Source organism: Saccostrea echinata, unplaced genomic scaffold (genome assembly GCF_033153115.1).
Source record: "Saccostrea echinata isolate AGI-Se365-2 ecotype Australia unplaced genomic scaffold, CSIRO_AGI_Sech_v1 ptg000008l, whole genome shotgun sequence".
Taxonomy (NCBI): Eukaryota; Metazoa; Mollusca; class Bivalvia; order Ostreida; family Ostreidae; genus Saccostrea; species Saccostrea echinata.
In genome coordinates this window covers 9,417,019-9,430,924 of record NW_026889757.1, presented here as the reverse complement: position 1 = coordinate 9,430,924, position 13,906 = coordinate 9,417,019, and the positions used below count along the sequence as shown (strand labels likewise).

The window sequence follows — 13,906 nt, the reverse complement described above, 5'->3', positions numbered from 1 at the left end:
GATGTGAACAGGTTAAAAAAGATTAGAATGAAAACAATAGCCTTACAGCTTATAAGAAAAACTTTGGTCAGCATTTGACCCTGTGGCAGATTATATTTGCAAACATATGTCATTGTAATTACCAGAGAATTTGCAAAATGTATTATTTTTACGAGTCTGTTGATTCCCCCTGCAACATCAACTTATTTATTTTTAGCATGTTTAGAAATTGACCTTACACACATACATGTAAAAAGCTGCATGAATAGGGGAAAAAGAGGATGAAAGTTGCAAACATCTCGTTTATCAGAAGATTAAGTTGTAAGTTTGCCATCAATGTTTACATGTATATCTCGTAAATTAAAAAAAAAAATTTCAAAATTAAATTAAAAAAAAAGAAGTAAGTTTTTGACAAACAAGTTGATGAAACAAGAATATCAGCAGTCTCATTTAAATCATCACTTCGTAAATCCTATGGTCAATACAATGACCTTGTCGGCAAATACAGTCTATCATTAAGTCCAATGCTGACTGATGTTTTTCATACTAATTGTTAGACCATTATTTACACACTGAATTGTCGACAGATTTTTCCGTTATTTCCCGATCATGACAAGGAACACACGGAGGGTGTGACCGGTCGGCAGGGGATGCTCACTCCTCTATGGCACCTGATCCCACCTCTGAAATTTTAGAGGTCCGTGTTTGCTCTGCTCCTGATTTGTATTGTTTAATGGACATTTGAACTTGAATACTGTTCGTTACCTCCATACATTTCGTAAAACATCCAAATATGAAAGAGTTGAGTCAAACTCTGCGGTGTCTTTTATTTCGAGTTCAGTGGGATATATCGAATCAACTATGAATGAATATTAATTGATAAAAAGTCACCAATATATCTGTCAAATAAAGGCCATAGCAAGAAATTCAGAGATTCCTCTGATCAGCCAATGACTTGATTTTATTTTATTTTACTGAGGTAACTAGACCCTTATGTCAACTACTTGTAGACTTGATATAAGTAATTTATGCCATTCACTCTAATTCATTATAAAGAGCATATTATGAATTGACATCTAAAATAACATAAATATATTTTCATAAAAAAATTCAAAATCTGTAATTTTACAAAGGAAATCAAAAATGCATCATATACATTGCACCGTAATTGTCTTTTTAAATGAAAAATAACATGCAGACATAAATAGCTTATGACCTGATAAAAATAAATACTTATATACAGAACAACATACATTAAATTTTGTATTCCTGCAAAATAAATGATAGAAAATATTGAGACAAGACTCAATTTGGTGGTCATCAAAGCACTACTTGCAGATATAAAGACATTTATTCTATTCATCCGATTCATAAAAAAATTTATTCATGAACAGATGAAGAAATGTGCAAATATTTTTATGAGACATATACCATCATAAATTATAATAATTTAAACATGATTTTGCATGCACATAAACATATCAGTAATTGTACATATGCATATCAGAGAAGTAACTGATTTTTCATTGGTTTTTGCAAAAACATATAGTTCTTTAAAATTGATTTTATATCAAATATATTTGGTCACAAACAGTGTTGTTTAAAATAAAGAAAGACAAAAGTAAGAAAATGATATTATGATGTCTTAATTCTGGTTTTAAATATAAATGGTTGTTCTAACAGCTTGCAATGTGTGTTATTTAGATAATAGCTGTGTGAAAGATGAACACATTCATGGTAAATGTATAAAAATCATAAGTATCACAATGTTGTCTCTTGAAAATTCATTTAAAGTAAGTGAACTATAATTGTACCTCTCAATTAAAAGAGGAATTATATTAGCTATACAATTTATAGAGTTACTTCTAAAAATGCACTCAGTAAATAATGTTGTCAAAAAACATTCACATAAAACCTAAAAGTACAGTCTTAACATTTGTTCTCACTGTGCCTATAGTTTTGAGGTATGGTGGGTTTTGCTCATTATTCAGAAAGATTTTTGAAATAAACAAAATGTATTGAGCCAAAATTTTATTCATCTCTAGGCATGGTTTTGAAATGGATCTTACATAAAACTTTGACCTTTTTAAACATTTAAATTTTCTGTCTCATGTAACCCAAATTTTATAGTTATAATGCTATGGGTTTGCACATACATGTATATTATAAAAGACTAGCAAAAAAATATTATGTTGGGCTCAAAAAATTGATCTATTAAATTAAACATTTTATTTATTGAAATTAGTCAAAAGGATATGGTATAGCTTATAAATGGCTTAAATTCACAAAGCAGCATTTTAAATTTTATTCATTTATTTAATATTTTATTTTATTTACTTATTTATTTATTTCTTTTTTTAAGGAAGGGGGGGGGGGTCAACATTGAAATAAATAAGTGGCAGATTTAGATAAACATGTAAAATAAACAACATACACTTCTAACACAAATATTTGTTCACAGTCTAACAGAGCAACATCAACAAATACTCTATACCAGTATATAATTATTTGTTCATGAATCAGGTTGAGAATTTTCATAGTAAAATTAAATTTTCAATACCAGACTCTGGTAATTAAATAATCATACATTAATGTTTGCCATAACCATTAAACATGTCTATAAATTAAGACTGAAACAGTTACTATAGCATAGTAATGATTTTTTTTCTCTTAAAATTATGCTGCTTATCACTTGTTATCCTTTCTAAGTTCTCAAGCGAATATCTTCCATTTTCAGATTTTTCTTCTACTGGTACACACATAGCAATCTCCAGTAAAAGGAAATAATCAGATTTACAGTTGAATCACTCCACCTGCCTTATTTCTTCACTTGATACACTGGGTGCGGGATCGAATTCCTGTATTTCAGCTTTTTTGGTTACTCTGGCCATAAAAGCCACCTAAAAAGGAAAATATACATGTATTTAATATTGAATTTTTCAGCTCATTACTTGAGTATGCTTAAACTTCAGTATGTTTAATATGTTGAGCCATTTTTACCATCACTCTGACTGAGTCAGGAAAAAAAATGATTATCCATTTGGACCTTATGCTTACTTTTAAAATTTATTTACAGCACCTTCTGTTTGGAAAAAAAAGTGTCTTGATCTTTTTTTGGAAAACAATAGTCTGTAATTTAGTATAAATGTATACTACAGGTATTGATAGAAGTTAAAATTAAATGGTCAAGCTCAGGGGCCATAAAACTTAGATGAGCTCACTTTTGATCTCAGTCCCACTTTTACAAAAGGTATAGTGAAAAAGTGAGACTGAGATCAAAAGTGAGCTTCTGTAAGTTTTATGGCCCCAAAGCCTGGTATTTGTTTAAAGGCTTTCTCAAGAAAACTCTCATTATTCAGCACCTACATTTACAATGAGATAACACACATTACACATCTATGTTGGTAAACCAAAATTTCATAACCAAATGATAATGGGACATCCCTACTACAAATATTTAAAACTTGCTGACTAAACAAACTTCTTTGATGCTTGAAACCTGCTTTTCATTCTTTTGAAATCAATATCAATTTCTGCATGCACAGGAATTGTTTTGACTTCTTATGAAGCAATAGCTATCCATATCATATCAAACTGCATTTCAATATTTTTTTCCTTTTCTCATGAAATTCTACATTTTAAATTTTTCAACTTTGGCTGGGAAGTAAAAATAGTTTTAAAAACATTCATGAAATAGAAATATGCAGTTACTGTGAGCACACCATGTTACTTTTAAAAGATTTGTCACCCTGATGAAATGTAATTAGCCTCAGGTTAGCTGATGACAATTATTTATACAATCCTATCATTGTGTGTATTAGTATCACTTTTTATGACATTTAATTGCAAAATAAAAGTGTAAAACAAAATAAAAGTGAATATAAACAAACAACGATTCACCAAGGTAAAGACACAAAATCTAATAAATATTTCTATATAAAATATAGAGTGCTGTATCAAGGAAATTTTTGCTCTGTGATACATTTGCCCTTGTTGCCAGTAGGTAATTTCAAAAGGAGGGCAGGAGGGGAGAGACAGAGGGAGTAATGTCTCTTTTTACACAATTGTGTCTAGCTGAATTTACTGGAGGAGAAATTCTTTGAAAAGCGTGATAGGGCAAAAATAACATAGAGTTGAAAATAACCCTGTATACAGCAATTATAGTGAAGATTTCAGACTGCATGTTCCTAAAGAATGTTTTATTTATTTAATTTTTTAAAAGTGATAATCAGGGTTCAACACATTGTTACAGTCATACAATATCATAAACATTCAATTTTCAAGGAGAAAAAGAATATTAGTAAGACTAAAGCACTAATCATTCTTTATCTGAGGCAGAAATAGAATATAAGTTGGAATCATGCACACATACCAACAACAAAAAAAACAACAACAACAAAAACATACAACAAGAGGCCTATTGGTCACAATGCTCACTTGAGATGAAAATTTGAAAAATTAAAGATGACAAATGCACAAAATACTATGTGTACAACATACTAACATATACATGTACATACAAGCACTGAACAAATTGTGATCAGAAAAGTTCATGTAAGCCTCTTGCTTAGTTGAGCTAAAAAGCATTAAAAAACATAACCAAACAAAACAAAATGTCAGGATGCTAAGGCACACTATTGGATACCTGATATAACAACAACTCAATGACTCCTGGAATGAGACATGCTTGAAAACTTGTTACGAGTGGAATCCTCCATTAGAGGGGAGGAGGGGCTTTCCTCAGGACAAGTAAAATAAGACGCTACTGGATACTCCCTCACTTTTCCAGGATTTACTCTGTGGCTCAAAAACGCCATCTGTTGTCAAAAAAGAGCAGTTTCAGCAGCAGATGACATTTTTGAAACACTTCTCTAAAAATTCTTCATAGAATAACATGCAGACTCATTGATTTAATTAGATTCACATTTTGTTGATGTTACAGTTAATGTTATGGTTATGTTGAATTCATTCGAGCAGCTTACTATAGTTAATGAAGATTCATTCAAACAGTGTTAGAAACATGTTTAAAATCAGAGTAACTTTATATACAAAGCAGCATATCTTTCCAACAGCTGATAATGATGGCTTAAGCTGAGCTAGAGGGACCACTGACATGTTTTACACTGTAATATGTGGCATGGTAACATTAGCAAGTAGGGTATTACACAAAGCACCATATTCTCTACCATTCAAACAGGAAAATGACAAGTAAATCATCCATTTACAAACAATTGTGTAATGACTTCATGAATTAACAATCTCTATATTTAGCTGTAAAAACTGTCTAGAAACACCATTTTCATTCATTAACATTTTGATTTTTGTTTGAACTACTATAGAAGTAAAACTTAGTTAAAGTAAACATGCTAATAATGAACTAATGCTTACAGTGATTTTTACTCCCTGTAGTTAACATCATATAATCATCTTAATAGATGTGACAAGTTACATTTATAAAGAGTCAAAGTTTGTTGTCCTTGACATTTCATTATAAGCATGGTTTACTGTAGTCAACTTTAAAATAGGGTTATTTTTGTGCAATATATTCCTCCAGTGGTGAATTTCAGGAAGAGTAGGTGCAGTGTAGAAGGTAACTCTGAGGGTTATACCGTTATAAAAACAGTGCTATGAATTTTACCTTGATCTGTGTAGGAGTGAGCTTCCTTAATGTTTCTCTATCCATTCCAAAAACTATGGCATTCATCGCACCTTTAAAACCAAGTATACATATATAAAGCAAGTGTTGTAACAAAAGTAAGAATGAAGGTCTGTGGTCAAGGAAATTTCATGATCCTAACATTTATTTAGTTAAAATGATAATGCAACATGCAGTACCTCTGAAAAATAACCAAAAAACCAAATTCTCACTGAATTTAAAGAATCATAAACATTTTAGTGCTTGACAACTGTAACAATATATTACCTTAAAAATTACATATACTTTTGAAACCCTCTGAGGGTTGGATGAGATCATAGTTCAATAAATTGTACATAACATGCCTAAAGATGCTCTTTGCTTCTTTACTACTCAATACTATGCATCCCTGCCCCCCTCTACTCTCTCATAAACAAAATTCTACAGTATTCTCATCATTTAATACACACCAACTTATACAAATTGGCAAATTTGTATTGAATGGGTATTTTCCCCTATCAATTTTAGTTTTTTAAGTTAATTGCTGTATATTGTTAAGTTCACAAAAGAAGTTAGGATTAACATACACTGCATTTTCTAGTTTCATAAAGTAAAAAAAAAAAAAAGACACATGAAGATAGTGAGATGGTTACCATGCAAGGGAGCTGTGAGTGCGGCCAATATGACTAGAGCAAAAACAGGGTCATCTGGAGAGGCGGCATTCTGTATTCTGCAATATGTTAAATATGCTGGGTAGAAAAATTCAAAAGATGGATCAACACAGAATGTATTTCTTATATAGCTAGTTACCGCAGATTCGGATACAGTAACCGTTGAAAAGAATTATATTCTTGAATCAAAAGATATAAGTTTTAATTTGATGCAATGAATAGAACGTTTCATTAATTAAGTAATTAATTTTTTTGTCACATGTTGAAGTTTTATTTCTAAGATTTTTTTTTGTCTTTTAAATTTGCATGTTTTTAGTATTAAAGTGACTGAAATATTTTTGACTTCACTTGAATTATTTTCAATTTAACATGCTTAAAATGTTATAAAACAACCTTTGTCTCCAAAACAGAATATAAAGAAAATATATTATCAGTAAAAAAGATAATATACAGTCATGCACTTCTCACTGCTTTTAAAGGCTCTCTAGAGCTCTCTAGTAAATTATATGAATAATCATACAGACCTATTAATTAGAGGGAATATGGAGGCAGCTAAATAAATAAATGGATAGGCCCTCAGAGATTTGATGTCATCTTTTAGCATGGTTGTCTGTCTTTCTGTGTCAGGGTCATATGTACCTTTCCAAGTGGACAACTAAATAAAACAATAATCAATGCTTGCTCAGCTGAATTTTATGAAAATTTATGAATGTGTAAATAAAGAAGGGTGTAGATAGTGTATTAAATGTTTTATTTGATTCACTTACTCTTCTGTTCAGTGTGACTATAATGTAAATATAGGTCACAACCAAAACTGTAATAGCTATGAATAACGGTCCATACCATCTGCAAAATAATGCACCAGAATGTATTCTATAAACTCTATTTTTTCCTTAAAATTTTATACATCAGTCCATCTTTAAAATAATGTTTGTTTGCCCTCTCCTGACTCAGGGTAAAAAAATTGAGTCTGTAGGTAGGTGGGAAAATTTTTCCCTAGAAAATTTCAACATTCATATTGACAGGATGAGAAAATTCAGGAATAAAAGGAAAAAAAATTGTTTCCTTGAGGTTAAAATATATATATACCTTTTAAAACCATATCAATAATTAATAAATGGAGTTAAAAAGATTGTGGAATAGAATACAATTAACAGCATGTTTTATTGAATTCCCAAATAACAAAGCATGCATGGAATTTTAGATGTACTCACATTCCAAATCTCCAACCAAGGTCATTTACAATCCAGCTGTAACAAACAAAAAAACCATTGTTTAAAATAACACTAGAGAGTGTGGTGTAGTGGGTGTTTTAAATATGGTTCTCTAGTCTATGGCTACTGATTAAGAGCCATTCTTTGTAATGACTTGAACTTTTATATGGGAGCTGTGGCACGCATAGTCTCAGAATTTCTCCAAACTCTCTATGATAAAAGTCTTTGATACCGTAAACTCAAATCAGGCAAAAATTGGTTGCTTTGTGTCATGGTTACCATAGCAACATGTCCTAAAGTTTGAAAAATGGCATTTTTCAACATCTTCAGAGTCCCACAGTTAACGTTTGCAGCAAAGCAAACAAGTGGCAATGACTGTTTCTGAAAGTTGAAGGCCTGGTGTCTTGAATGCATGATAAACATGTTTGGTAAATCATCTATAACATACGTTACTATGGAAACAAAGTATTCAAAAGTAATAATTTTGTTCATTTAATTTTATAAAGTCATACACTTAAGAATAATAACAGTTATAGGTTGAAATGCAATCAAATAATAGAGAGGAGATCATTGTAACATATACCAACTGGCAAGGACAAAATATGATATTTCTTATAGGTTGACAATGGTTGCCATGGTTTTAATACCATGAAGGGATTTTAAATTTACTCTCTTAGTGTATTAATCTTATCCTATCTTTTTAAAAAGCATATTTCTATATAACTGATGATCAATTTTTAAAGGCCTTGGTGTGACCCTAATTTTCACATTTCAAAAAATTCAATTTCAATTCTTTAAATAGTGCGTTGCTATGGAAATAAGGCGAAAAAACATGCATAAAAATCTGAGAAATACTCTGTTTCCTTGGATACGTACTGTTGTAAGTAGATTCCCAAAACTTTAATGATTGATATATGTGACCAACTAACCTGACTTTCAATTTTGACTATCACCCAATCTCTAACTGGATGCAAAAAGCTGGCACATAGGGTCTAATATTGACAAAAAATTAACAAAATCGGACATTTTCTCTTCTTGATAACCATAGCAACAGTGTTGTATTTTTCAACAACCTTTATCAATATATGATATTCAACTTAAGTTCTACGAGATATGTATTATTCAAGGTGATTCAAATAATATTTTTCTTGATTAAAAGGTTAGTAAATTCCTAAAGCAGCAAAAAAATATCACTTTAAACAACTAATACGTTGTTTCCATGGTTACACTGCAAAGTAACAATTAATCTCAATTTTTCTTATGTTGTCGGTGTTGCAAGTTCCTAAATATGCATATGTGCCAGTCGTGAATTTTATTGTTTTTCCTCATGATAGTAGCATTAACCCAATCATAGCAACAGATTTTGCATGGTGACACTGTGTTACCATGGCAACCATGAAAGTTATTTTTAGAATAATATTGCCAATACCTAATTACATGAGGTAAAATATTTTTCATTGTTTTTCTTACGTTGTTGATTGAGTTTGATCATGTAGCATCTATCATTTGTGACTATAGAGCGTTTTTCAGCATTTTTCAGCATCTAAAATGTTTTCCAAATGTACCCATGGTTACCACTTACTTAGAGATAAATTCTAAATAGTTTCTTTATAGCATAAGTGGCAACAAGGTGTCATGTTTTTGGGAGAATGGTTTGTTTGTTTTTCTTAGTCTTTATTCAGGCTTAATAAAGATTTAAAGTAGCTGAAAATCTCAATTTTTTCAACTTTTCTGGCTGTTACCATGGCAACTAAGACACATAGCAACGAAATTTTATTTGATATATGTTTCTGGTGTCAAGTTGTAATAATGGGCAAAGTTTCATCAAAATCGGTGACCATGCGTGGCAAAGAAGTTTAAGTGGTTACAGAGAATCGCTATTAAATCTCAGTGAAACATGTATGTGTATCAACTGTATGTGGTTTTGATCAAAAAAGATCTGCAAACACTGTGGTAGATGTTTGTATGAACAGTACTACTTGTGTTGCAATATTATACAACATATGGCAATGACTCATGTTATGGAACTATTTCCAAGAAATAAGGCAATGCAAGAATTCAATGAGCCTAAATGACAGATTGGCATTAATTAAAACCTTTTCATTGGTACTAATCCGCAGCTTAACACATACATACCACCAAGCACCAGCTGGTCCATAATGGTTTCCAGCAAAGGGTAGGAACGAAATAATGGCAGGAACGACCCAACCTAGGACATGGAAGAGTCTAAAAGACAAAATTATCATAGTTCTTGAAATTGAGAGGGATTAATCATAATCCAATATACCACTGTTCAATGGCATATGCTTTGTTTTATGAAAAAAAATGTATATATGAATTACAAAACATTGCTCACTTAAATAATAAGTACTCACATTTCAAACTTCTCTATATTTCTTGTTTTCACTACATTCATAAATAAATTGAATGTAATTATACACACCCATACCAACACACACCAGTCTGAAAATAGATTTTAATCCATGCATTGGTAGATATTTGAAATTTTTAACATGACCAACAACCCAAAAGCTGTATGTGTTATAGAATTACTTTTTCCTTTATTGGCTTTAAAATTTGACTTTTTAAAAAAAAATCAAAATTAATAACAATGATTAATATGCAATTTAACAATAAAACATATGCACTATATATTGCTTTTGTTATTCATATCTGAGTATAAAATACAAATATGCCTTAATATGAAATATCAAATTGGACATACCAAAATAACTTAGCCACCAGGCTTGAAAATCACACATCGGTCCATCAGGGCGTATATCTCCCTATAAAAATATTAGTAAAATGTGAAAGACTCTGCAGGGGCTAATCCCCATTCCCTTAGGATCCATCAATGAAAATGTTGAATCCATTTATCCAAAGACTGTGATTATAAATTTTGATTTCACAATTAAGTTTCATGCTTACTTTATTTTATACACTATAACTAAATTTGTACTACATGTACATACATATATACAGTGTATAGTACATTGTACTCACCATTAAATAAGCTATACTGTCAAAGAAAGCTGCTATACTCAAATACAGGATCAGTCTCTACAAAAAAAATTGATTAATACTAGGGATGGCTATCAGAACAATCTTTGTAAGAATTTAAGTCATAGTCGTAAAATTTTCAGACCAAGTAACTGATTAATTGAAAAGATAAGACTTGTTTGTAATTTTATTATGAATTAGTCAAGTAATACTTGTCAAAAATGCACAAATGTTCCAGGAATCACAAGGTACTTTCCTAATAAAATTGAAAGTTATGGGAATTTTGTGCTTATCACATCACCAACACTGCTACATACAAATTGTTCTTAAACTCTGTGAAGAGTAAAGACTGTTTGGTCTTATATTTTTATACATGTACTCTAAGTCTTGGTTGTAAAATCATGGCCGTAGAAACCGGGGGGGGGGGGGGGGGGGGGGGGGGGGTTTATAGCTACTATATGCTCGTGCCCCCTCAATTAAAAGTAGTTGATAGTGCTCCCAACTGAAAATATATGGCTGTGCCCCCCCAAATTGAAATTGCTTCCTACGGGCCTGAAAATTTTGCAATCCCGGTAACTCTATAAAATATCACCAAGCTCTCGATGATAGCGGTGGTAGTTTTTTGTAGAATAAAATGCTAAGTTTTGCAGTGATTTATAAACAAGAACAATTACCCAGTAAAACTGTGCCAAGTAGAAAATTAGTTTTATACTGGGGTACTTAAACTTTAAATTACCAGTAATATTCAGGCCGTATTATAATGACATTAAAGTCATATATGGTATATTTTTGATAAGTTCAGACTAACTAAAATTAAAAAGATCTTTCTATTTGTTTTATTACTTTATATAAAAATAGGACCTTCCTGTAAATAACACAATTTAAATCAATTGCATTTCATAGATATCAAAGATTTAAAACAATAACCGATTTATTTACCAACTCCGCATTTAAATATCAGACACAGTTACTGTTTAAAGTCAATTTAACTATGGAAACATGGGGTTATTCAAGTTCAAAATCGGTGAAAATTTTAATTTGAATGTAAATAACAAATATCATGTTGATCTACACTTCATCTCGTATTTTTATTTTTTAGCTCATATATACATGTAGCTTAAAAATTACAGGGACTTGTTTTGACAACATCAATGTCTTGACAATTATTTAATTGGTTGTTTGCAACAACACAGTTTTAAATACGCTATCAACAAGTTTTTAAAAAGAAAATAATATTAATTTTTAAGTACATATACTGCCAAAAATAATGACTAACCAGTTATGAAAATTGTAACCAGGGATACATTCTTTCCACTTGGTTAGTCATTTAACCAGCTAACCCTTAGCATCCCTAATAAATAGACACTCTATTGAGAAGAATATGATGACAGAAATTAAACAGTCTTTTCTTGTCATTTACACCCTGCTGTATGCAGTGATGTAAAATTTTGAATGATTAACCATATTAATTATGATTAACCATATTAATTATAGTTTATTTAACTTCTACTTTATAATGTGTATATACTTTGTAAAAGTAAATGTACATGTATCTGCAAATAATTACCTGTGAAAATGCAGCATGCTTTTTGAAGAGCCATATCACAACTATCATAAATAAACTAAAAACAAAAAAATATATTATATATTCAGTCATTAGACTCACAAAATAATTCTTTCTCTAAATTTCAAAGCTTCAATGAGTTGAAAATATGGTACAAATTTTATTATTATAATTCAAAACATAATTTACTAAACATTTGAAAGAAATTAAGTTTTATCAATTATACAACTAGTCAAATCTGAATCAATGATTATACATGTATCTCTCTTTAAAACTAAAATTCTTTTTTTTCAAAACAGTAAAATAAAAATTCTTACCATCCTATTAGAGATATGGAAGCAATGCCTCGCCTAACGTGAATCAGAGCATCCTGTTACCAAATAATAATAAAGATATATAGACCTATATTAGAATAATTCTATAATGCTAATTCAAATAAGGTATATCCCCTTATTTTATATTAGTGATAAATTTAATACTTACAACATTTACAGATGTGTGTATATAGTTGCAAAACATTACAATAAATGGACTTTTATTGACAATTAATATAAAACTTTTGTTTTTCAAATCTTCTTAGCAAGGATGGGGGGACACAATAAGCATGATAAGTCATTTTCTTATGGAGACATTATCATGATGAGAGCACTCAAATTTGTTCAAAACATAGGCCCTTGAGCTGGGAAAGGGGGGGGGGGTCAATTTTTACATAAAAATAAATAACTTTTGCAAGATCGGCAATGTTTTTCAACTTGGAAACATATTGTATAGATTTTACATATTGTAAATAAAGATAGTCAAAATCTTGGATTTAAAGTTTAAGGCTGAGATAAGGGGTTTAATTATATTCATTTATATATATTAAATTATTACTCAGTTTACTGAGGTTAGCATTAGAGCCCATAGGTCTCTTGCTTGATAATATAACATTCAATCCTGCACAATCTTGACTTAATTCTTAACCCACAATATATCAGACACTGGCACACTGCAATTTACTTTATTAACACATTAGTTAGTGCATGTCTGCATAATGATATTACATGACTACATACAACATAAACATGTTCAGTGTAATCTAATTTCCTAATCTTCAGCTGATTTAAATGATACAATAATGAGCCACAAGGAAGGATCACCCAGGTCTTCATTTTGGTCATAGTTTTCCTGTTGATTTCATGTGAACTAAACACCTAACTAAAGATAGTTCCTTATTTACATCATGTCTATTCATCAACATGACGCATGGATTAATGCATGAATAATTTTTTCATGGATTAAATCATGTAAACATTTGAAAAGAACTTTCAATAATAAGCTATAAAAAAATATTTCCCACATCAAACATAGCTGATAAATCAAACTAAATTTATAACATGCACTTAAAATATAACAAAACTTTAAAACGACTTGTATGTTTCCAGGGACCTATATACTAATATAGTATATAGGTCCCTGGTGTTTCTAACATTTGTCTGCCAAAAAAAAATGAAAATACAGTATAAATCAAGTGAACAGATTCTTACGCAGTGTCCAGGGTTATCTGGAAATAAAGGACATTCTGCTGACTCGTTGTAAACCATCCTTATCAGCTTATGGGGCCAACTTGTCACACATTAAACTTAAACTAGCGTCTGGTTTGTTGACATTTTGCAATAAGTGGATTTTTTTACTCAAAATCATACCTCTATTACGAAAGAGTTCCAAAAGTTTACGTCGATCCCGAACAATATTGCTCTGTGTAGTAATACTTTTGCAGCTGTGAGTCGCATACACTGATACACATAAAAATTACATAGTTTTAAATAAATACGCTCAAAAATGATAAAAACTTCTTAGAAAA

The 13,906-nt window shown here is 30.5% G+C and overlaps 1 protein-coding gene across 2 annotated transcripts; it reads right to left on the bottom strand.

Moving 5' to 3' along the window:
• Positions 1 to 2,180: 2,180 nt before the first annotated feature.
• LOC133181392 (cyclic AMP receptor-like protein A) lies at positions 2,181 to 13,667 on the bottom strand. Of its 2 annotated transcripts, none has more exons than XM_061315906.1 (13): positions 13,590 to 13,667; positions 12,381 to 12,433; positions 12,067 to 12,121; positions 10,503 to 10,559; positions 10,225 to 10,285; positions 9,875 to 9,962; positions 9,636 to 9,725; positions 7,500 to 7,535; positions 7,053 to 7,131; positions 6,810 to 6,940; positions 6,268 to 6,344; positions 5,618 to 5,688; positions 2,181 to 2,879 (listed from the first exon to the last, which is right to left on the bottom strand). In XM_061315906.1, the coding sequence occupies exons 1-13, from the start codon at positions 13,644 to 13,646 to the stop codon at positions 2,784 to 2,786; spliced, it is 951 nt and encodes a 316-aa protein (XP_061171890.1). In that variant the 5' UTR covers positions 13,647 to 13,667; the 3' UTR covers positions 2,181 to 2,783. The 2 variants fall into 2 exon arrangements, with proteins under 2 accessions (XP_061171890.1, XP_061171889.1); XM_061315905.1 differs by lacking the exon at positions 2,181 to 2,879 and adding an exon at positions 4,632 to 4,796.
• Between the last annotated feature and the right edge of the window lie 239 nt (positions 13,668 to 13,906).